This window comes from Pipistrellus kuhlii, unplaced genomic scaffold (genome assembly GCF_014108245.1).
Source record: "Pipistrellus kuhlii isolate mPipKuh1 unplaced genomic scaffold, mPipKuh1.p scaffold_m20_p_4, whole genome shotgun sequence".
Classification (NCBI taxonomy): Eukaryota; Metazoa; Chordata; class Mammalia; order Chiroptera; family Vespertilionidae; genus Pipistrellus; species Pipistrellus kuhlii.
In genome coordinates this window covers 76,438,265-76,463,407 of record NW_023425540.1, presented here as the reverse complement: position 1 = coordinate 76,463,407, position 25,143 = coordinate 76,438,265, and the positions used below count along the sequence as shown (strand labels likewise).

The following is a 25,143-nucleotide window of genomic DNA, read 5'->3' as shown; positions in this document are numbered from 1 at the left end:
TATATAATCCGCTGTAATGACGGTACTTACCAAAAAACGTTTAACAGCATTCAGAGTTAAAATGAATACATATTATTGGGAGCTGGAAAAGGAAAGGAGATTAACAAATTCATTAGAGGAACGTGTCCTAGGCTGGAGAGGCAGCTCACAGCTTTTTCTTTCTTTTTTTTTTTTTTGAACCAAATGCCAAGGTGGGGGGAGGGGGCGGACAAAAAAGGGCAGGGACCACGCAGATGTCGAGATGACCTGGTGAAACATACCCATGCATGCACAAGTCCCAGCATGCAGAGGGTACAGTGTGATAGGGTGGACTTAACAAAGAACACTCAATTCAGAGTAGAATTTAGGGTCATTCACTATTGATTGCAGCCCTGCTAGTGTGACTGCTCCCCCACGTGAGCAACGGGGGTTACAGAGACCAGAGAGCTAAAGGCACACAGGTCTCCACGCCGGACGGGTTGGCGATGGCTGCCTGCGCTGCATTCTATGTCTCTGTGCCCGGAACCATGGCGTATGGACGGTGTGAAAGAGAGCGGGTGAGTGCATGCTATCCAGGGGCTATGCGATGTCTAGCAGGTGCTGTGACTCTTCCTGGGTGAGACGAACTTTCTAGCCGTAGAAAACTAGCCAACCCTTCCAGATTATGGAGCAAGCAATGTTTCCAGGTCTTCACTCCCTTGAGCCCATACTTGTTTTCCTGCTATTCTTCATCAGGCTTTTTCAAGCCCACCAACGTCCAAAGCAAGAGGAGGTTTGCTTTCCCCTCTAGTGGCTGAGGTCTGGGGTAGCAGAGATGGAATGTGGATGAAACTATGAATTTAAGCAAACTTTTTGGAGTGCAATTAACTGCACCACCTTTCCTGACCCTCTGTGAGATACATTAGCAGTGGGTTATCCTTAAAGAGTTGGTTTGATGTAAATGCACACGTATGCCTAGAGCTACTGTCTAGACCTGATTTCACAATGACCAAACCTCAGTTTACTTCCCAAGGGCTTAGTTTCTTTTTATGTGGAAAGGTCTTGAGCCACAGACAGATTTGAGGAGAAAAACAGTGCAAGACGGATGTTAAGGAGTTAGAGGTACTCACTGACTGAAGGGTTTCCAAGTCCCCCGAAGGCATTGCCACCGACTGCGGCCAGGCCGGTGAACGTGGACGGCCGGTTGAAAGGCTCTGCAGACAAGAGCGGGGAGTAGGACAGGCTGCGTGAGCACGTCAGAGCTCCCCTGCACTGACCTGCTTGTCACACGAAGGTTCCCATTGCACCCGGCATAGGCACTGTTAGCACAGCATTCACACAAGCTACGTGCACTCTGCCCATCTCTCTTGTGGGGGCAGTGGGAGGGCATTTGGAAATGTTACCCAAACCACATGTTCTAAGATGTCTCCTGCTGCCTTCCCTCCTCTGGCCCGGGGGCCTGTGCTCCAGGCTCTAACGGAACAGAGGTGAGATGACAACTTAAAACAAATTGAGGATGAAATCCTGAAGGCTGACATATGACAACCCTGTTGTCAGGCACACCTGCCTCTGCTTGCACACTTGCAGAAAATATCAAATCCAGGCCACGAACACGGCGTGCACCTTTGCTAGGAAGAGACACACGACTACGGCGTGAAATGTGAGGTGATGAAGACATAATGGGCAGTGACTCATAAAAGCCTCATCTGGTCTCTCCTTCCAGCGCCAGATGCCCGTCTGTAGACAAGGGTGAGTTCACCACCTCCTCCAAGGGCAGCACCAGCTGCTGGAAATGTGTCTCCCTGAGGTACCCCAGCTGGTCTCCAACCCGCACATCAACCTCCAGCCAGAGCACGGGGCTGCTCCCCGAAGGGAGTGCCGTCAGAGGTGCTGAACTCCGAGGCACACGGCACCTACTCTACTAGTCCAGTGGTGACTTCCACCAGTCACCGTCCCCTCACCATCCCTCCCTGAGGAGTAAGCAAGGCGGCCAGGATCGCGGCCAGCTTGCCAGGAAGTGTGGCAGGGCCGCAGTACAGAGGTTTTCTGAAACACACCCATCACGTCCCGTCCCTGTGGGCAACTCACCTAGGTGAGCAGCAGGGTTGAGGAAGTTGCTGTGATGAGGAGGTGGCCCAAAAGGGGTCCCCGTGGGGTGTGCAGCACCTGTGGAGTCAAACACAGCGGATCAGACCCCCCAGGCGGCCAGCGTCTGCAGTGCAGCTGGTTCCTAGCGGCCTGCCCACCCCAAGAGGGAACACGTGAAGGAAGAACAGGCTAGGGCCACCCAGCCAACACCAGGGAAGACGACAGACTGACGGACAGTATTAGGATCATCAAGAAATACCCCTGGGGATGGGGGTTGGGGGGTATAGCCAAAACAGAGGAAATGCCGGGTTAAAAAAATGCCAGGAAAGGCTCTTACTGAAGGAAGGAGAGCCACACTATGCCCACAGCTCACAGCCTCTCCAAGAGGGGACTCTGACCACAATGGGAGCCCGTCTTCCACTCTGAGAAACGCTGGTGTGGACACTACACCACTACACATCCTAACGCCTGGCTCAGGAGCGGCCATGTGAAGCTGCATGTCTGGGTCCCCAGACTCTTCTCCTGAGACTGTCCCAGGAGACCCAGCCCCGCTCTGGACAGCAGTGGATGCCCCCCACCCCCTGCACAGAGGCTCACGTCCGGTTTTCCGATGGTCTTGCTAGAGATTCTCAACCTATGGGTTGCAACATAACTGTAATTTTGCTGTTAATGAATCGTAATGCAAATATCGGAAAACAGATATTTACATTACGATTCATTAACAAGTAGCAAAATTAGTTATGAAGTAGCAACGAAAATAATTTTATGGTTGGGGGTCACCACAACATGAGGAACTGCATTAAAGGGTCGAGGCAGCCAAAACCAGTTCGGCTCAGTGGATAGAGCGGACTGAAAGGTCCCAGGTTCGATTCCGGTCAGGGTCATGTACATTGGTTGCGGGCACATCTCCGATAGGGGGTGTGCAGGAGGCAGCTGGTCGATGTTTCTCTCTCATCAATGTTTCTAGCTCTCTATCCTTCCCCCTTCCTCTCTGTAAAACAGCAATAAAATATATATATATTAAAAAAAAGGGGTTGTGGCATTAGAAAGGTTGAAAACCACTGCCTTACTGATAAAAATTCGACTAACACATGTTTTCTAAGTTGTATTATATGCCATTTCCTTACAATAAGGAAATCAAGAAGAAAACATTTGCAGTGCTGTGTGTATTCAGTGAAAAAACCCCCACACAAATGTGGACCCATATGGTTCAAACTGTGCTATTCAAGTCTCAGCTGTATTTCTTTATCTTGAGACCCCCAAACACAGCCTGACTGAGCAGCGTGGTGCAAAGAGGCTGAGCCAGCTCTGTGGGCACCAAGTGAGGGCGACCACATCCTTATGAAAGTGCTGGGCCGATCCCTTCCCATGTGCCCTTGCAAACGTTCTGATCTTTCTTCAGCAGCATTGGATGTGCTTGTGAGTTATACTGGCTTAATATAGAAGCAAATAACAAGCCAAAGCAACGGGAGTGCCTGCAGGGAAAGATGATGTCTGTTTCCTTCTTTAAGGAAAAAGGATGCATCAATGAAGGAGGCCCGTTTTCCTCGCTGCACTGAGAGTGGCCTCATGGCTGGCTCGGACCGTTCTCTAGAGAGTGACTGAGCGGTGGCCCCGAGTGCGAACACACAGCCTCCTGAGAACAACTTGTCTCGGAACTCACCTGCGGCAGAGAACAAGGTGGAAGGTCGGGCCAGGTCGTGGGGGTGGTGGATGGCTCCGAAGAGACTGGGGCCTGGCGGACGGCTCAGGAACTCGGGTTTCAGTCCGAAGTCCAGTTTATGTGGGTCTGACTGCATTTGTTTCTAAAGCAGCAAAGGGGGGAGAGAACAGATGACGTTCCAGAGGATCGGCAGGGAAGAAAGACATTAAAGAGGGGCTGAGACCGTGAGACTTGGTGCCCTTGGGCTCTGAGAGCCTCTGTTGAGTTTGAGTGTACGAATGCCGTGAGGACCCAGTGACCCGCACGCACACAGTTTAACCTTCCATGCCAGGAGAGCAGCGCAGCCAAGAGAGGGCAGCAGGGCTGGCTACTGGGCAGCATCTGTCTCTCAAATCAGAAGCTCCAGTGGCAATAAAATCATACTTTTATTTACTCAAACCACCGCCCCTCCAAAGTAGCGTGTAATTCCAAGAAAAGGCCCATTTTTAGCAAGTTTAAAATAAATGAGCATAAAGCTCATTTTATTAGGAATTCTACACGAATAGTCTTGTGTGTAAATTAATTGTTTAATGACTCTTTACCATACTCTAATAGATCACAGTACATTAGGAACTGAAAGTTATGAAGAAATATTTGTATGCCTACAAGCTAATTTTCAAATGATCATCGTTACACACTTAAAAAAACACAAACAAACCATGCAAATAAAGTAGGAATATTAATTTAACTAATAGGGGTCTTTTCTTTGCCCATTAACCCCAATTACTTGAGAAGAGATCAGTCGAGGCCAGAAAACCACCAGGAGCCTCTCGCTGTGAAGTCCTTGCCATCAACGGCAATAGCACTATGTCGTCTTATTTATACATCTGCCCTCAAGCTCACCTGTCCACTCGCCCTCTCCCTGGGCTGCGGGGATTGGCATCCAATCTGCTTCCTGAGTCCTTAATCCACTGTCTTTTTTAATGGGCAAATATCAATTTTATTTTTATACCACAGCAATATATACTTCAAGATGAAACTTGAAATTATCACTTAATAGTATTATTTTTTTCTATTACGGTTACATTCAATATTATGTTGTATTAGTTTCAGTGTACAGGAGGGTGGTCAGACTATCACATCCTTTACAAGGTGTCCTCCCTGATATTTCCAGTACCCACCTGCCATCATCCATAGTTACTAGATACTATTGACTACATTTCCCGCCAGGCAGCACTCAGACATGATCATTTCGAAGCTGCTCTGCCTTCTCGACTCTCAATAGCCCTTTCTCCGAATCAGCCTCGCACCCCCTTGGACAAGCACCAATCCCGGGCCGGGGGTCCAAAGCTCCGGAGCTTCCCTGCCCTTGTCACCTCCTCCCTGCTCTCCAGTTCCCTGTCCTGCACAGCCCTTAGCTGCCTCTGACACTCTCGGCCCACGGGGTTCCACTCCTCCACCAACTCCCTCCTGTTCTGCTGTAAGTAAACCCTGTCCCGCTGTCCAAGTCAACACGGTGAGATCAGAGATGCTGTTGTTCCTCAGGGCTGCTGGCCGCCAGCCCACGCCTCCGTCACACCTACTTAGGGTGAAGCTACCTGAGCACTGGGAGCCGGGAGCCGGCCCCCCGGAAGCAGGCAGCACGCTCACCCTTGGTGAGGAGCGCCCTGATCCTCGCCACTGAGCTCTAAGCAACAGGAAGGGGGCAGGGGAGTGCCCTCGGCGTCCGCCGGGCACAGGAGGGAACCTGCAGGCGGGAGGCTCTCAAGTATTTGGCGAGTGGCTAAAAGAATGAGTAAACAAACGTTAAAGAAAAAGGGGGGCGATGTAATCTCTGCTCACATCTACAGGGAATACTGTCATGGAAGTCCCGCTATAAAGTAATAGCCAAACCCCTAGACGAAGCTTCTAATTCACTATAAATCTATAAAAATCTTTTGAATGGCTCCTTTAATTTGGTTGCCAAATTATTTAGTGCTAATAGTGCACGGTACACAGCACAGTTCCATTAACCACAAAGCAGGTCCATGAAGTAAAATGGCGCTTGGGGATTTCAGAGCGTTCGCCGGAGAGGGAAGGCGAACAGCACCGCCAGCCCGTCGGGAAGAGGCCTTCCTAATTGAATCGGGATAATGAAGGTTTTCGTCCTCGGGGGCATGTTCATGGAAAGGAAGTGGCTAAAAGGGCACTCACAGCATCCTTCATCTCTTACCGGAGGACATGTCTGCGCCTACCATCCACCAACCGCACCCAAAACAGAAAGCGAGGTGAGCCAAGTGTCAACTCTCATCTAGTTATCAACTCTTCAAGGTGCATCCCCACCCCAACCCGTTACAAACACAGCCAAACCACAAGGCTTCTCATTAAACCTCCCCAATAGTGAAGGAAAAGCAAGCAGAGCTCACCGATAGGATGTTATAGAAAGAGCAGGTATTTGCCACCAAAGCAAATATCTGAGTGGCTTTCAAACTTTTAAAGGTTGGTTCTTAAAAAGCCATGTAACCATTAAACAAGAAACATGAAAAAAACAAAAACAAAACACACTTCTGTGGTCAATTGCTTGCCCTCCATGTTATTGCCTTCTTATTCTCCTAATGGCTCCCAAATACTATTGGGACTAAAAACTTATTATTGAAAACCTGGATTCACTGAAGTTTGTTGCAGTGACTGGGGGGAATCCCCTCTCCCCCTCCCTTTTCCAGGCGTAGTTACACAGAATGTAAAACCTGCCGAAATCGGTTTGGCTCGGTGGATAGAGCGTCAGCCTGCGGACTGAAAGGTCCCGGGTTCGATTCCGGTCAAGGGCATGTACCTTGGTTGCGGGCACATCCCTAGTAGGGGGTGTGCAAGAGGCAGCTGATCGATGATTCTCTCTCATCGATGTTTCTAACTCTCTATCCCTCTCTCTTCCTCTCTGTAAAATATCAATAAAATATATTTTAAAAAAAAAATGTAAAACCTAAGTCATCAGGTACTCTGCTCCCTACCCCAAACAATGATGTCCTAGCTGGTCACCTGCAGAAGTCTGACCGCTTCCCTACTTTGCCCTAAAGGCCTGGTGAAGCATGCTATGTGTTCACCTGTGTGATGGGAACAGATGGAAAGGAAAAGCCATTCGTGGACAGGGGGAGACTGGCCAGTGGTTCTGATAAGTACAGACTGGGTTCTAACCTCGGGCACCGGTCATCAGGAGGGCCAGGGCACACCAATACTGCCTCTACAGGAGTCATTTTGAATCTGTGCCTGGCTAATGCCAGTTCTGAAGTGTCATTTAGGACTTACATTCCTCTGTCACTTCCCTAAAGCTCTAAAATGAAAAGAGCACACCCTTCTTACAGGGAAGAAACCTCTTGTACGGGTCTTCCCGCTGCTCCACTCCCCCTGAGACTCTCTCAGGGTCTGCGATAATAAACCTGTCCCATTGGAGGCACCTGGTCTATGGGTTTTCCCTAAAATGGTTAATTATTTTGGGATCTCATCTTTTTTCAAGGAAAAAAATCATCAGGGAGTTGTCAGTTTGCCTCTGTTTTGTCTTTTTGCTGGTGGTTTCCCCAATGAATAGTAAGATTCTAAGCCACGTTTTAATAGAGACTGGATCCTGCCTGCCAGGGGTCTTCGAATCTGTTCACATGCTCCCACGTGGGGAGATCACACGCGGTGGGATCACACCCAGTGGGTAGATCACATGCAATGGGGAGATCACACGCGGTGGGGGAGATCACTCCCAGCCCCGGCCCCTACCGGGCTGGAGAGGCGGACTGACCTTGACTTTCTGTTGGTGGTGGTAGATCTGCCAGGCGATGTGCACGTGCATCGCACACCACTTCCCCGGTTTCTGAAAGAGAAACATGACGTGGTCAGGAGGCCTTTCCAAGAAAACCGCCTTCATTTCCCCAAAGCTTCCAGCCAGATTGGGGCTACCGAGGCTTTTTCATGAGACAACAGTGTTTATTCTAGTGCCTCTGCCCGAGGCTCCCCAGTGCCCAGGCCGAGGGCCCCGTCAGCGCCTCCCCCTCCCACAGGACCCGAACTGCAGGCTCCTCAGAACACACGCTTGGTGAGAACCTCCCATCACCCAGGACAGGATGGCAAACGCCGAGGCCTCCTCTGTGCCTCTGCTCCCTTTCTGTTGGGGCCAGCTGGCAGACCTGGGACAGGGGCACCCTGCTTAACAAACATGGCCACTCCGAGAGCTCATTAGTGAGGCCTGGGAGTCAGTTCAAAACAAGAGAGGATCTGGGCCTCGGGTAACCTCCGCCAGCACCGGCTCTCCTGAACCCCCAAAGCAGACAAAGGAGGTCCCCACAGTTTACTGAAGCCCCGTTCTTACGGGTGCTTCACCGAGAGGCACTGCCCATTCGTGCTGTGGGCACTGCCCTTCTAAGTCAAACAAGGAGAGAAAGAAGGGTGCGCAGTTCCTCCTCCTCTCCAGGCCTCTTCACGGCCACTTCCTGTCCTGCTCAGTGGGCGGGGGGAGCGGCTGTGGTGTGCCGTCTTCCCACCTGGAGGCAGGGAACCTCTCTCCCACCATTTTTCTTCCTACGTCATCTACCCAGGAGCTCCAGGTCTGTGCTCACTGACTATGGGCTGGGCGAGGACAAACAATGCCCATCCCCACGCTGGCAAAGGACAGCCACTTCCAGTGTGGACAGGAAGGAGTGGGTTCTAAAACATATACTTAAATCCAAGTCTGGGTCAGTGTTCTTTTATAAAGAAATTATGGGTCATCACCTAAGTGATGGCACAACCCTTTTTCCCCTTTTTGAGGAATTGAATCATCTGATGTTACACACCAGAAACAGATTAGGTATGGCAGGGAACCTTCCAGCTATCCATCTTCCAGCCAACCATCTATCTCCCCACCGCCCCAACCAACCAAGTCCATCAGTGTTCATCCGAGATCATCTGCTGGCCATGCTCCAGCCCTCTAAAGACATTAGCGTGCCAAGGCTCACGGGCACCCTTTTCTGCACCGGAGAAGTAGGCCGAACAGCCATGACCTGTCGATGCCACTTGCTGCAGAACGAGGCAGCCCCGGCCCAGGCAAACAGCCCCAGACTTTCTAGGTGCGAGACGGACAGCAGGACCCGGGAAACCCTACTTTCAGTCTGTGGTCAATTCTTCCCTTCAAGTTCCCACTAGCCCAATCTTTCACCAGTGCTGCTAACAAGAGCATCGGACTACGGTGGATTTCTGTTAGCTTCACCTCAATAGCCTGGTTTCCTCCAACACGAAAGCACAACTGTTCGGGCCATTTGCCATCATACCACCTGGGACACCCAACCCAACCCAACCCAAGGAAAGGTCACTGCAATGTTCCATTCCCGAGCTCCTGGGGCTTGTTTCCTCAAAGTGGATTTGTGTTTTTAACCCGCGGGGAGTCACCCAAGAGGCTGTGAAAACAGTTCCAGAAGAAGCTCCTTACCCTTAACATGGGTCTGAAAGGATCTGTCAACTGTGAAGAGAAAATGACAACTTGGTTACATGCCTGTCACTCAGACAATTGCTCTAATTAACAAATTTGTAGTGCTTCATTAGGAGGGGAAATTAAAATGTTAGAATTTTACTTTTAAATGAAGCCCTTTTGGAGGATAATTAACCCATTTTCACACCATCAAAAGTGCCAACTGTCCCCTCCCCCACATCACAAGCCCTGGTGGCTGCACTGACAAGCCCCCTGAACAAGTTCAATCAAGAGCGGTCTGCCCTCTGGGCAACAGGATCTGCTCACATTACACATCTGAGGAGTTTCACTACCTCAGGCAGCCCCTCCAAACCACGTGGCCTGGGTCCGAGGGAGAAGGGCCATCAGACAGAGGACACGCACGGCTGGATGGGAACGGGCATCTGGGGAGCGTGTCCTTCCTGACACGGAGCAGAACTAGGCTACCTCGATCAACACTCTTAATTCAATGGCTGCACGGCACTAAGAGGTATTAGACATTGTAAAGAAGTTCACTAAACATCATAAACATACTTACATAGTTGAGTCATTTTAAACTTCTACCTAACTCTGGTCACCAATTTCTGACTGCCCTTACCCAGGGAAAAAGACAATATTGTAAAAGGTAGTCATTTTGCACAGGTACTACAAAGATGAGTGTAAACAACAATCAATGAACAAGGTTATAGTTAACTGTAAATTCTTTTTTTTGAGAGTACGTAGAAGCAGACACTGTGAATAAGTAACACCACCACAGCAAAATGGACATTTTATGTTAGAGCAGAGCCAGATTTTCTTGACTCCGGGGCGAAAAAAAATGCTCAGTGCTTTTCTATTCAAAATATTTTACAGTTATTTCTTTGGTGTTAAGAGAAATGTAAAGACATCCAGACGGAGAAGATGAGCTGAATGCTACCTAACACGAGCTAGAAGTGTGAGATCCCTGACCTCAGACTGTAAGCCATTCCTCTGTCCCCAAGTCGGCACGCCCTATCCGGTGGCCACCAGTGAGCAGAGGAGACTTTATTTTCGAAGAGTAACTGGCCTTTTCTTCCACAAACTAGAAGGAACAGCTCAGTGGGATGAGCTAAAGAAGGAGCGAGCTCTGGGCTGGCTGTCCCACGCAAAACCCCCTTCCCACTCTGTTACCTGGGATCAAGCCTGACTTTGTACGTACCCTCGGGTCCTTTTGAAGCAGAGTGTGCGGGACTGTCCCAGGCCGAGCAGCAACATCGATAGGGTTGGATGTCTACAAATTAATCAGACCACAACTGAGGGAGCATATCATGTGTATCACAACATGCTTTCACTCAAAATTACAGAAGTCAAACGCCGTTGTTTATGTTCAGTTCTGTGTGGCAGAGTTTCAGGTGCACGGCGCGATGGTTAGACAATCATACACTTCACAGAGTGCTCCCCCTGATATTCCCAGCATGCACCTGGCGCCATACCTAGTTACTACAATGTTACTGACTCGATTCCCTAAGCTGCACTGCACGTCCCCGGGACTGTTCTGGGACCGCCAATTTGTACTTCTCAATCCCTTCGCCTTCCTTTTCGCCCAGCCACCGATTTTGCTTCATTCTGGAACACACGAGTTTACAACCTCCTTTTCCTCAGTGACCACACATGCACCCGCCAGGACCCACGCCCTATGCTCTCCAGGCGCCCTGGGCAGAGACTGCCTCTCTCCAGCAATGGCACCTGAAGCCAGAGGCCAGTTTGCTGCAATGAAGAGGGCAGGACAAAACGAGGATCAAGATGTGGAAACACTGTCCCGGAACCGGCCATTCGCAGTCCCGTCACCGCTTTATCACCAAACAGGCATTCCGAGGACTGCCTAAGTGAACATCCTCCTAATTTGCTCTATCAGGTGCTTCTCATCAGAATAACTGGAAGTGTTGTACAGACATTAAGCGAACTCTCTAAATTTTAACTGGCAGACAATAACAAGGAATTATGCTCCGTAATTACTCATTAGCAGCGGTGGAAATGGGACAGGAGAACATAATTTAGGGACCACACAGATTTGCATTCAGTGATTCCTAAAGTAATTCTGCTTCATCTTTCCTATTCCCACACCCTTCTTAGGCCTCATTAACAACACTAACCCTATGTGTAGGCTTTAGTCCTTTGAATTAACAATAGCAACAAAAAGCCTACTTTTGGCACAAGCAGCCACTACTTCCTAGTGGGTCAAGGATTCAGAAGATTTTCCCCCAGGTATTTTATTCAAGAAATCACAACCTCTAAGAATCCCTTCACACCAGGAAGTAACTTGGGGGAGAAGGCATAGGGGAGAAAGCTCAGGTTTAGGCACAAAGCTTGCCTATAAAGAGGAGGAGGAAAAAAAAAAAAGAAAAGCAATCAGCTGCTGTACAACCAACAATTAAGCTGGAGTTGTTAACAGCCTGATTTGCATACATATGAAGAACTCACTAATGAACTGCAATCTACATATTCAATCAGTAAGATGGCCTGGAAAGGCCTATTTCAACACCAGGAGAGACACTTTCTTGCCCAGATGTAGTTTTCTGTGTGATTGGATAATTGTGAGTGAGGGAAATAGTCTAATTTATTAAATGACCTACCAGTCTGTTTGGGGATGTGAGAGAGATTTGTGGAAACCTAGAGGGGCCAGACTAGGGTCCGGGGGAGTAGTCCTGAGCAGATGGGGGAAGGAGTTCAAAAATCACCATTATTTTATCCTAAGACAGGAGGTGTTTAACACAGCCATCGCAAAAGCCTTGTGTATATATAACCTGGCTTATAAACTGTAACCCTGTGCAGGTAAATATGGTTTTTAAGGTGTAGCCACCCACCCTAATGCTTTTTAATTTCTTTTTCTATTTCTAGTATTAAGGCAGCAAGCTTTTGGAAATGTAATATGTGCTCATCCTGCGAGACTCTGGCCCAAAATAGGTATTTTTGTCTAAGAAATGAGATGGAAAATAACAAGAAAACCAGTCTCACACACTCAAATTTCCTCTTTAAAATCTGAGAAGGGATCCTAGCATGAGAAGTACACTGTAGGTTTTGTTGTTTTTAAAAAAAATTTTTTTTTTTTTTTTTTAATGAAAGTAAGGTAAGGGCTGTAGCAGATTTAAAATCATAAAAGGGTCGAATTTCCGGGAATTACCCCTAAGTCTTGACCCTCAGAGGTAACTGTGGCACAAGTTCAGTAGCATATCCCTGATGAGGTAGGAAAGGCTAATTTCATATCAGGATGTCAGCAATGACAGTACCTTGGCTTTGGCAAGTGTCCGGTGCAGGGGAGGGGCTGTGCAGAGGAGGGGTGGAAGTGAGGGTAGAAGTGAGGGCGGGAGGACTGTGGGGCAGAGGGGAAGAGCAGGGAAAGCTGGTGATGCTCGTTGTGGGCAGACATGGGGCTGAGGGGCAACTAGGGAGGATAAAAATCCATAGTTAAAAAGATGTAATTTTATTCTAGAAGCTTTTCCTTCCCTTTTGTTAAAATCGATAAAGGCTCAGCTTTGCATTGAAATACACCCCCAAGGACAACTTTGTGCACATACATCTGACATTTGACAGAATTCTGACCAGAAGCTTATGCCCACAATTTTGGTGGGAAAATACACATAATATTCTGATATTTTTAAAGAGCACAGGAAATCCTAGCTCGACTGAGATGACGTGGGTGGTACGAATTGAAAACTGAATTCGGCTAAAGTTTAAAACTACATGGACTAGAAAAAAAATCCCCACTCTGACCCCAGAGAAGTTACAGGCGAGAGATGGTAGAACCCACCGCGTGCTTGGCTGAGGCTCCATTTACAAGCACGCGCGTGAGTCTCCACCGAGAGGTGCTTACCTTCGGCTGAAATGCTCCTTGAAGTGAACCAAAAGGGCCAGTGGGCGGAATCATAGGGGGGATGCCCGACACCGCAGGAGGGTAGGAATGGAAGAGCTGTGGCCAGAGAGGGAAAAAGCCATTAGCAGGAGGTGAATGAACAATGCGCTCCAAGTCCCTCCCCACAGAAAGACAGCGACATTAGCAAGCCAGGCAATCTCAGGCTGACGCTATTAGTCAAGAAGCCACGATGAAATGATCACACAGATATGCCACGAATGCTTAACTCAGAAACTTAAAAGTAGTTCAGAATCAATCAGTCAACAAATGATGTCCCAGATGAGGACATCATTAGAAAGGGAGCTTTTCTAATTATTAATTGTTAAATCGATACCAGTCCTAAACGGTTGGAGGTTTTAATGCATATAAAAAACAGGAGGGGTGCTGAGCCAAATAAGATGCCCAGAAAATTACAAGTTAATTAGAAAAAGAAAAAGAGAGGAGGAAAAAAAAAAGGAAGAAAAAGAAGCAAGTCTTTATGAGTTCCAGGATTTTGTACCATTAAAACTCAATTAGTTCTTTTAGATTTTTAATAGTTTGAGGAAATGAGAAAATATTCACAATCCTTGCTTCATTAGGTTGTTCTAGAAGTGGCAGCTCCAGAGGACAATGTAATTGTCTCATCTGAATTGATGACAAATATTTGTGGGAGGATCAAATAACAGGACTCAATATAGACCTTCAGTGGAGCCGCCCACGCTTCCACAGGATGGACAAGTTCACTGGAGGCTCCCAGTCAGAGAAGGGAGAAGAATGATTCTGAATTAAGTACGTAAATTTTCTTGAATTAATAGTTTATAGACAGCACAGTGGAGGAAAGAGATATAGGGCAATAGTGAAGACAATGCAAACATCTTTTCCTCTAAAAACTCTGAGATTCTATTGCTCTGGTTCCTATTTTGATCCAACCACCATGCAGATATTTCAGTAACATCTCCCCTATATGGGTGTGTGTGTGTGTATAAATATATATAAACAGTAATAATTTAAGCTTTCCTAATAACGCACTTACGTTAGCTATTTCTAGGTAATGCCTGAAATCCACATTTTAGAATCCTGTTCTCGTTCTTTCATTTTCTCCATTCAATGATGCAGCAAAGTTTTCCAGACTAATTGATATTGAACTACATACACTTAAACAGTGATTGCAAGCCAAGTGCCCTCATTTAAAACTACTTTTAAGTCTAAAATTGTGTTTTAGATACTCGAGTGCATTGCATCTTAATTCCCCTTATAACGTCCGAAGGCCCAAAGCAGGGGAGACTAAGCATTTCACATATTACCCACGATAACTAGTAATATGAAACAACTCCCACAGTACACTGCATGAAGCAGAGTAATTAAATACATGCCGCACTAAAACACACCCAACTTTCTTTGCTCTGCCTCCAGGTGGGTGTTTTTACTTTAATGTTGTCAATAAAAAATGGTGTTCTCACCATTTTCCTTTCGCCTGGTTCCATTACTGATGCTCTTAGAATATAGCTACCAATCCCCCCTTGACTAAAAATCTTCAGTATGTAAGCGATAAAATGTAAACCTTCCAAAAATCCAGGTCCCTAGGCTCACTCTCCAGTTTCAATCTAGAACTCTCTGAGGAGTATGCATCAGAAAGGCAAGCCACCTATGGATGCCCAACTTTCTCTAAGATGGTCTTGTTAGCTGGGCCTTAATTCAAATCAGTAAGATAGGGACAAAGGGCAGAGATCTGGTGGTTGTTAAGATGGGTCCCATGAGCTCAAACACACTTTCCATGTCCCTTTCTGAAGAGGCCTGCCTCGTGTTGTTTCTGAACGTCTTAAGACTAGTTCTTCATTGTTTTCCAATATTTTCTAGTCTTGACTCCTCAGATACACCCAGGACTAATACAGTGTCTAATTATCTGGTGTTTAGCATGAATGAATCCACCTATTAAGTTGCACTTTTATTCAAATGATAACACTATTCAAAAAAATCAAAGCAAGAACAGTTGAGGATGGTGAGTGAACATGGCTACAAGCAATTATTAATCCTCCTTCCTCCTGGTTTCATTTGAAAAATACTAATAAGCCACCGAGCAAAGAAACTTGCACAATTTCAGGTAAAAATGATGCAGTATTCACTCCACAATCAAAATATCCACAATCTATAAAGAAAAGGCCTTGTCTTATAAGTAACTGGACATAAAACTGAGGCTGGTACCAATGTTAAGGTCCGGACCAGACTCTTAAAATTGTGTGAAGCAAGTATACTTTTTAATAAAGAAGAATGAGCTTAAAGAGAAAACAATCATCCATTTCATTTTTTAAGGCCTTCATTTACATCTTTGTTTTCAGTTGTAGCAAGCCAGCCATGGGAGGACTAGAGCAGCAGGTGCTCTGCGGGCATCCAAACACCTGCCTGGTGAAGAGCCCTGGGTCAGAAAGATAAGATACTTTCTATTCGGAGGAAGTAACTCCAGTCAAATTCCAGGAATTGTGTGGTTGATGACATTTCAACTGCTGACTGAAACCCTGAAAGTACAACTCAACTGCACACCCAATCCCTTCCCCTGCTCTGCGGGACCGATGCCCGGCTTCCAGGGAAGTCCAACGTGGCTTCCAAGTCTTAGGTTTACTTATGATCTTTTGATTCCAAAGACGATACTGCATCTTTACCCAAAAGCAAACGTCACAAAAGCAAGCATCCAAAAGTGACGAGGAGCAATGGGCATTCTTTGCGAAGATGATTAAGGAAAGCTGCTAGTCACTCGTGGGTCTGAGGCGAGAGCACGGAAAATGGAAAAGCGGTTACATGGAACGCATAGCATGGTAGGAAGACTCACACTGTGCCGGTAGAATGGGTCAACCTTTGTAGGGTATTTGTCAAACTGTAAAGGGATTAAAGCAAAAGCTAGTTACTTAAGAGAATCTGCATTTCTGTTCCCTGCTTCAGGGAGGTGGTCCTACGCACGCTCCGGTCAGTAGGCTGCCATCAGACCCCACGACCTCATTGTACACGAAACCATACGAGCTCCTGAGTCACTCTCTCTGACAAGAAACCAACGGAAGTGGAAAAACGAAGTGAGAATCCACACGGCGGCTAGGTCCCCGTCGCACTATTGTCTCAGTGCTCACGGGCTGGCCCAGACCGAGCATCTAACCTGGAGAAAGAGGCAGTTTCTCGAGCAAATGGGAGAGAAGGCAGCATATGACCTATTTGTCCAGAGAATTCCTCCATTTTCACCTTCACTTTGGCAGAAGAATTGTCCATTCAGCTGTCTCCTGAAATGCATTAGGCCCAACACAGAGCACTTGGGGCTAGGGCGCATAAGCTTTTTCTTGAGCAGAAAAGAGGGTGCCATTGTTTCCTCTACATAATGCTGTCACCTGGGTGCTGTAATTCCCACTGTCCGATGTAACGTATTCATGGAACACCTCACTCAGGCGGCATAAACACTTTCCCAGCCTAACAAGCCCTTGAAGATGTAATTGTTGAAAAGTCTAATGCCTCCAGAAAAAGAAAAAGACACAGAATTTGGTCCCAAGACCTCATCTCTAATCTTTAAATAAATTTATAAAATAAACTTTTATTTTATATTAAATATTAAAAAAATAAGTTGGAAAGAAAAGTGGAGGAGAGCATGGGAAGAGAGGCAACAAAATTTGGTGAAGGGAATGCCTCTTAATATCAGGAATTGAGCCTGGCTGATGCGGCTCAGTGGTGGAGAATTGACCTATGAACCAGGAGGTCACAATTCCATACCCAGTCAGGGCACATGCCCAGGTTTCGGCTCAATCCGAAGCAGGGGGTGTGCAGGAGGCAGCCGATCAATGATTCTCTCTCGTTGGTGTTTCTATCTCTTTCTCCCTTCTCCCTTCCTCTCTGAATTCAATAAAAAATATTTTAAAATATACTTATTTTAAAAAAATAATGAATTGAATCTCTTCTCACAATGCCTATATAAACTGCCTTAAAAATCAAGTATTTAATTTGATATTAACAAAAACTAAGCAAACCGCCGGGACTGGTTTGGCTCAATGGATAGAGCGTTGGCTTGGGGACTGAAGGGTCCTGGGTTCGAATCCGATCAAGGGCATGTACCTTAATTGCGGGCATATCCCCAGTGGGGGGTGTGCAAGAGGCAGCTGATCGATGACTCTCTCTCATCGATGTTTCTAACTCTCTATCTCTCTCCCTTCCTCTCTGTACAAAATCAATAAAATATATTAAAAAACAAAACAAAACAAAAAAAAAACTAAGCAAACCACTCTAATACTGTTGTGGACAAGGCTCCGTTTCAGGAGACTGAGCATCCTAATACAGCATTAGTTACTAGGAATGCTAAGTTACCAAAAAGTCCGAGCGAGTTCTCCCAGCATGCACTGGACCCCAGTCAAGACTAAGACCACGGTCATGGCCAGCGATACCTCTTCCTGGGGCTGGGCTCTGTCCCTGCAGGGTGCATGGCTACCTGGCCCCTTGCCGACAGAGCACAAGAGCAGACGGGCACCATCTTATAGAATACAAGAAATTAAAAACCTCCAGTATCTGAAAGGGCAGGCTACCCCATGTGTCCCAAGTCTCCTGACCACCCCCAGCCCCATATTCCTGCCCCTGGCACTCTCTGAGCATTGATTTGCTAATATGGGTGGCAAAGCCCTGACAGAGAGATTTGTGTATCTGGTGGCGACCCCCAGCATGTTCCTAGAAAACAAAGTTGCCTGTAAGTCACGTTACGTGCCAACACTGGCTGCGACCATCCTGAGGGCACTCAGGATAAAACGCACCCACATGCTGGGGAGATCTCTGGGGAAGTTCCTCCTTCGGGCCCAGTGCAGCTGCAGCACGCACCGCCCCTTCCTTCCAGCCAAGACACGACGGACAAGGCCCAAGGAGCCCCCCCAGCCGCCGCCATGCCCCCTCCGATCTCCTGTCCCGGCCGCCCTCTCCCCCCCACCGTCGGCACTGGGAGCCGTGCTCTACTTATCCTCACATTTCTGCCTGGGGTACGCACCATGGGAGGTGCTGGCGTCGGCATGATGGCGGTGGGCGGGATGGCGTGGGGGAACGGCGTGAAGGTGTGCTGGTGCGTGTGCTGGTGCGTGTGCTGGTGCTGGTGCTGGTGCTGGTGGAACTCGGTGCGCAGGTAGGGCGGCGGGCCCAGGGAGGCCCCTCGGTCCGCGCTCTGCGAGGCCAGGAAGCGCGTGTTCAGCTCCTGCCGCAGGATGTCTTGTTCTGGAAGAGAAGGGGAGGAGGAGGATGGCACCTTTCCTTGCAACAGGCATTTCCTTCAGAACGGGACATCCTCGTGCCTGAGCAAGAAGGGGCCGGGGAGGAGGCACAGGAACAGGGCTCTTGGGGTGCAGCCGGGGCCTCCGATGGAGGCTGACGCTCACAGGGCCCGGCCGCAGTGCGATCCTCCTGCTGTCACGCGCTCGGCTTTGGAGGTGGTGTGCTGAGACTCCGGGCCAATGTCCCAGGTCAGCTTCCCGCTCTGGGGCTGCCAGCCGTGGGCGTGGCTCACCACCCTTCTGTGCCTCAGCTCCCTCACCTATCGGTGGACACTCCTGCCTACCTCAGGGGCTTGTTTTGAAGGTTAAAGGGATTAACATTGTACCAGTAAGTGCTTAAGAACAGTGACCGGCATGCTAATTAACCGCCAGCTGTTTACAGGGCAGAGCTCAGCTCGTCAATCTGCGTGACGACTCTCTGCACCAGGTCTAACATCGCTACTGTGAACCCGAAATGGGGCACCGGTCCCGACCAGCGAACACAGGTGAGGAGAAAAGGACCCACGATCCAATGCTAGGCCTGCCCTTACAATTCTGGGGTGCGCTGTTACAGTATGTGCGCTGCCCACCCCGGAGCCAGCAGGCCCTGTCCACCCGGAAGAAGCCCCTTAAGCCCGGCTGCAGTCCCAGAGCCCGGAGCGGGGCAGACACGGGCCCGGGGAAGCCCGGGCCACTGCAGCGGGAGGCGGGCGACAGGGCACGGGATCCGCATTTCACTTTAACGGTGGTGACCAAGACTCATGGCTGCAAACACAGTGGCTCTCTCTGGCGTGCCCCCTTTGCCTGGCCTGTGCCAGGTGGGTGTGGGTGCTAGTTCATGTTTACGCCGAGTCTCAGCCCACAAAGGATTATAGGACGGCACCCAACAAAACTGCAAATCTTAAATGCACAGAAGCCAGCGATCAGGGACAATGGAGACAGGGGTGAGGCCACCGGCGAGGGAGAGTGGGACTCAGGCCTCCGTCCTACCTGAGTAAGTGCTCCCCGCCGGGTGTCCGGGGACCTGCAGGCTCCCTGATGTCAGTGGTGGTGGAGGAGGCAGAGCAGTGGGAGGGGCAAACATATTGGGGTGATGGGAGTGCGCGGGAGGCTGGAGGGCGGGCGTGAAGCTGTGCAGGGGGCTGTGGTTGGGCAGGGAGAGGGGGAACGGGGAGGCGGAGGGGTGGTGGGCGATGTGAGGAGGGGCCGGCTGGGTCTTTGCCGGAGTGCTGCTTCTGCTGCTGCTGTTGGAGACCAGGAGAGAGAGAGAGAGAAAAAAAAAAGAGGCAAGCAATTAATTTTCTTTAATAAAAAAAAAAAAAACCCCGTCTCCCTGCTCAGAGCCTTCCAATGCCTTTCTCTGGCTCCTCCTCAGAGGCTCTGCCCTGTGCACAGCCCCTCGGGAGCTCACGCCTCCCCTGCACCCGCCGCCACTCGCAGACACAGCTACTGTCTGTCCAGACAGCGATCCGGCCCCAAACCCGACCGCTCCCCCTTCAGTGGCCAGGCTCTCCTCTCTGTCCCCGGAGACCCAGCCTTCCCACCCACACCAGCCACGCTTCCGAGAAAGCAACAGCTAACACAGGGAGTGGGAGCGAGGACTGGCATTCGCCCTGTCTGACCGCCACCTCGGAAACGAAGTCGCACAGAGAAGAGGTGAGCCAGGGAGCTGGGGTTCCCAGTCACCTCTCCTTTCTGGAGGCCATGGAAATGGCCTTGGGCAGAGGTGGGAGCCACAGCTCCCTAGCTGGCCGTTTCCTCACCTGTTGCAGATAGGGTAAGGTAACCAAACGTCCCGATTTTTAACTATTTGTCTCTCGGCATTTTAAAAAAGTCCCGATTTTTTGAAAAATTGGGACTTTTTAAAAATGCTGCGGGACGCAGGACAAATTGATAAAAATTGGGATATCTGGTCACCCTAAGATAGGGGAAAGCAAGCCCCTGCACGCCAGAGCCAGACCACTGCCGGGAAAGCAGCAGCAAAGACACCAGGCCCACTAGGCATGCGGTGCTGGAGTCACAACCCTGGACAAGGCGTCCCGCCTCCCTGTCCTCCGCAGCTCTCCTCTGGGCTGGCTTTTCATCCCTCCTTCGCCGTTTGGCAGAACAAGACAGAGGCAGGCTGGGTCTCTCTTAAGGAACGGCTTTGTGGACACCCAGCCTGTTTCTTCTCCAACTGCCTGACCCACCTCCAACCAGACTGCCCCTCAGTCCCACCCTCCGTGCCTCCGTGAGCAGCTCCTTTCAAACTCCTCCCGCCTCGGAGGCCCTCTGGACTGAACCCTCAGGTGTCTGTGCTGGGCCTCCGGCTTCCACTCCCGCCTCACCCTCTGGGCTCCAGGCATGGCACCCTCAGCTCTGCTTCTTCAGCATCCTCCTTCTTCCTGCCTTCTCCCTCAGGAGCCTTTAGACACTTCACTACCCAACCCAGCCTGTCCTCCCCCCGGAGACCAAGTCTCACCTCACTGCCCCTTTCTGTCTCTACTTCGGAGAGAACACAGTGACCGTGTTTCCACAAGGAAGTCCTGTCTCCCCGGGAACCTCCCACAGAAGATGCCAAGGCCGGGCAGCAGCAGAGCAGGTGGCTCACCTTAAGCTGTTGAGGCTCAGGCTGCTGCTGTTGTAGGCCGACAGGGGCTGGGGGAGGCTCTGGGCGGCGGGGTGGGCCTGCACGGGGGGCAGGCTCTGGTGCAGCAGCTGGGGGGACTGCAGCCGGGGCGGCCTCTGCACGGGCGGCTTGGGAGCCGGCGGGAGCTGGGCCTCGGGGGGCGCCTGCGGTGGCTGCGTGCTCGGACGCGGGGGCTGAGGCGGGGCCTCCGGGCGCTGCACAGAGTCGGGGTCCTGAGCGGGAGCTCTGGGCTGGGGCTCCGCCTGGGGCGGGGGCGGCGGCTGCGGCACCTGCGGGCAGGGGTCCTTCAGCGCCACGGGCTCAAAGATCGGCTCTTTGCCACAGTCCTGGCTCTTCTCCTGGCTTCTCTCTAGACCAGATATCTTGGGGACGATCGGCCCTGCATCCTGGCTGTTGTGTTCGGGAAGTGTGCCAACACCCAACTCCGAATCTGCAGGGGAGAGCAAAGACAGAAGGACAGGCCGTGAGTGACAGTGGGTGTGGAACAGGAGGGGAAGCAACTCCAAGACCAGAGCGAACTGTCCCCACTCAGCCAGGTCCGAGCTTCCCTTCTGGGTTCCACCAGCTGCAGAGATGAGGAGGATGGGGGGCAGCTTTTGCCTTCCCCCACCCCCGAGTCTGAAAATCAATGTTTTCCTTAATCTTGGCAGAGCCTTTTATAAAGCAAAATTAAAAACAATAGCCGACAAGTTCATTTTCTGATTAAAAAACAAATACAGTTTTTGGCTATACAGAAGGTGTTTCCAATAGCAAATGCAGCAAAGCACATGTTATTCAACAGCAGCAAGCACAGCACAGGTTACTTAACTGCACACAGATGATTCTTCTTGGCCTTGCCTCCCTCCCCAATTCCCACTCTGATAGATGAGGCACCTTCACTTTTAGTGAAATAATTTTTTGTTGAGCAAGGGCTAGACTTCTGGTCAAGCATCAAGCCTCCTAATGCTTATCAACTGAGACCAAAAGTTAAATCAAAGTTACTGGCAACTACACCTGCTGAAGCATTTGAAGGATCGCCCCCACCCTCCAGGAGAACTCACCACATGAGACATTGAGACTAAGCCTCGATGCAATAAAGAAAATTCTACAATCATGAAAGAAACTCGGAAAACAGATGCTCCTGTACGACTTTAAAAGGCATGTGTTCCTCCAAGGGTCATAAAGTCCAGGCCACATCTACCCTGTTTCCCCGAAAATAAGACAGTGTCTTATATTAATTTTTTCTCCCAAAGTTGCCCTAGGTCTTATTTTCAGGAGATTTCTTATCTTTCCATGTGCTAGGTCTTATTTTCGGAGGATGTCTTATTTTCGGGGAAACACGGAAGTAGATTTTTAGGGATAATCACATCTAGCTGATTACCCCATAAGCCAAATTCCATAAAACTCTCTAACAGAATAACGAAAGACAAACACGGCATTAAATATTTTAAAATGGCCCTATTTATGAGCGAGTGCTTTTGTATACATCTGGCAGAAAGAGGCTCTCCTCCACATTTCTGTGCACAAATACCCAGCCTTTTATTACTGCACCACGTGTAAGTGGGACTAGGCCCCGGGGTCCTCTGCAATGAGGCTGTGCCAGGCTCCCCACACGAACTGCTGCGGCACAACGTTCTCGTCCCACCTCGCCGTGTCCGGCGTGAAGAACACAGGGCGTCCTCCCTGCCCGGTTCACCTCTGGGGATGTACTTGTGTGTACGACGTCCTGCTCATCTTCCCGGAATCTGCTTCAGAGCAGTTCATTATTTCCAATGTTCTTCTGGTAAAAGAGCGCTGACCTATAGAGCACGCACAAAGGCCGACCTCACGGGGTTTATGGACAAAGCGCACTTCTGGCCAGCATGGACATGGCCATTGCCCAGCCCAGGGGTCATGCGGGGCGCGCACAGGGACACAATGCACGGGCTGCAGGTGCGAGGAACAAGCACCCAGGAAGGGCCTGAGCGGAATAACTCAGACTTCTGACGTCTGCTCTGATGTATCTCCAGTGGGTGCTGCCTTGAGAGTCTTTCCAGGAAGATTTTTGCTTATAATAAGCTGACTCTTTGTGAATTCCAAAAAAAACCCTTAGTTTCCAACCCGAGGGCCCGGAAGAGGACACCCAGATCCCTGATGCAGACAGAAGAGGAGTTCCTCAACCACGAGGGCGGCGCTCTGCCCGCAGACTCCCCTAACCAGGCTCTGCTTCCCTCTGTGTGCTTTTTCTGTCATTTCCACAAGATATTCCACAGCGAGTAATCACATGAGCTCCCTGAAAATCACAGGTTGTGCACCCTGTGGGCTGGCGGTTAGGGCTGGGGCAGATGCCTCACAGCACAAAATAAAAGAGGTTTTCCATTTCCTCAACAAGAAGGTCCCTTTGCACTAGCAGGACTTGCCACCCTCTGGCAGCTAATTGAGGACTGTCTCGCCTGCTCCAGGGGCCGGGACACTTGGCTCTCCTCTTGTACTGCTTTGCTTTCTCTGGGCTGCAATGGCGAAGAATAAAGACAGCCAGCCTTTCTGTCCCATTAAGTTTACATCCAAACTCATGATCTCCCTCCAAACCAATGTCTAGACAAAGCTTCTCTCTGGCATAAAGGTTCCTTTTCCAGGGGTCATCACCAGAGGACTATGCTGCTAAAAAAGCACTTTCGAAATACCTAAGTACTGCATTGCATCTAGCGTGCCGGTACGACCGGCTGGTTCTTTATTTGAGCCTCTAGAATTTGGACCATGCGTTCAAACTTGCAGGAGGTCCTGCAGGCTGGGGCTCCCGTCCCGAGGCTCTGAGAAGGCAAATGGGTATGGCTTTCTCGTCTCCTCTGTTGCCCATGTCCGGGTCCCAACCTAAACACAGGCCGACGGAGTCAGAGGAGGGGGTGAGCCTGGGAGTCACTGCCACCCACAGTCACTGACAGGGAGACACAATCCTCTGCAGCAAACCCTGCGAGTCTATGAGAGTCTGGGATGAATGACAGAAGAACGAACCTAGAAGGCACGGATTTTGGAACTAGCCCAGAATCTGGGAGACCATCTGAGCACTCCTCAAACTTCCACGTGCACACAAATCGCCTGAAGACGTGATTAAAATGCAGATTCGGATTCAGGAGCTCGGGAGCGGGGCTCCACACCTGCCTTTCTGAGAACTTCCTGAGTGATGCTGATGCGTGGACCATTCCGTGAGGGGCAACGCTCTCCTCCGACCCTCTCTGACCAGATAGTGAAGAAGCCCAGAGAACGAAGGAACTCGCTTGCCTGAGGCCCCCTGGCTATTTCCTAAGTCAGACACTAACTCTGCCACCACCAAGAGCCCTTTCTCTGATTTACTCTAGGCTGCCCCCTAAGAAGCAAAAATCCTAAAACAAAGCGGATAATGGTAACTCCAGGATTCATTTAAAATATGTTCGTACAACCAGACAGTGTAAAGGATTAGGAAAGTTACAGAGTTGCTGGAACACGCCCCTCCGGCTAAACCTGAAAGCTATGTCACTCCCTCAACGTCCCGGCGCTGCTACCTCTGAGCAGGACAGTGGCAGGTTTGGGGGCCGGCAGGCACGTTGGGGCTGAAACGGTTTCCTGACCCCCCATTTACACCGATCTCTGGAGGCACGCACCAGGCGTATTAGACATCAAGCGTTCTTGCAGCTAATCGGTAATGCATTTCCTCTTCCTTTCAATTATTCAATAAATGTATCTTCCCAGTTAAGCTTTTTCCATCCTGACAGTCAATTTGTCTTACCGCGCTTCTCCAAAATGGGCAAGAATACATTTAAAAAAAAAATCATTTTGTATTGCTCTGAATTTACCAAAAGATGAAATCTGCTGAGGTTGAAAGAAATAAGAATGTGCAAATAGACTGGTCTTATTTAGAAGTTCCATTCATTACATTTTGAGAATCAAAACTCTCACTTCTTGTGATTATAAAAATAACACATCATGCTAGTAAAAAGCATGCAATTTAAAATCACACTGCATACTATACAGTGGAAAGGGTGAATTTACTGCATGCAAATTATACCTCAATAAGCTTGACTCAAACACAATAGATTTGTTTTTACAAACTTAAGGATAAATTAGGAAAAAATTTGTTTGATTTCCATACAGTTCCCTGGGGAAAATGGGCCCTCTGGTACTTTACCAGGAGAATCTCAACCCATACTTTGGTGGGCAATTTGGCAACATTTAGCCCAAAAAACAAAAACAAAACAAAACAAAAAACTAAAAGAGTTCCCTTGGTCTGATATGTAAGGATTTGGCATACACTAGTAAGCACAATAAAACAGCATCATGGTTTGAATTAAA

General features: G+C 49.3%; 1 protein-coding gene across 9 annotated transcripts in view; it reads right to left on the bottom strand.

The window, feature by feature from the left end:
* AUTS2 (activator of transcription and developmental regulator AUTS2) overlaps window positions 1-25,143 on the bottom strand; it is a 1,013,113-nt gene that overhangs the window by 4,665 nt on the left and 983,305 nt on the right. Inside the window, exons 7-17 of one of the 9 annotated variants that reach the window (XM_045571216.1) lie at window positions 20,821-21,289; window positions 19,221-19,471; window positions 17,954-18,195; window positions 15,803-15,847; window positions 12,961-13,056; window positions 10,309-10,380; window positions 9,114-9,143; window positions 7,452-7,523; window positions 3,710-3,851; window positions 2,047-2,124; window positions 1,089-1,172 (exon numbers count right to left, since the gene is read on the bottom strand). In XM_045571216.1, coding sequence (XP_045427172.1) covers window positions 1,089-1,172; window positions 2,047-2,124; window positions 3,710-3,851; window positions 7,452-7,523; window positions 9,114-9,143; window positions 10,309-10,380; window positions 12,961-13,056; window positions 15,803-15,847; window positions 17,954-18,195; window positions 19,221-19,471; window positions 20,821-21,289 — 1,581 coding nt within the window. Of the gene's footprint in view, window positions 1-1,088; window positions 1,173-2,046; window positions 2,125-3,709; window positions 3,852-7,451; window positions 7,524-9,113; window positions 9,144-10,308; window positions 10,381-12,960; window positions 13,057-15,802; window positions 15,848-17,953; window positions 18,196-19,220; window positions 19,475-20,820; window positions 21,290-25,143 lie in introns of all 9 variants that reach the window. The other 8 variants (XM_036411201.2, XM_036411202.2, XM_045571218.1 and 5 more) reach the window with 8 other exon arrangements.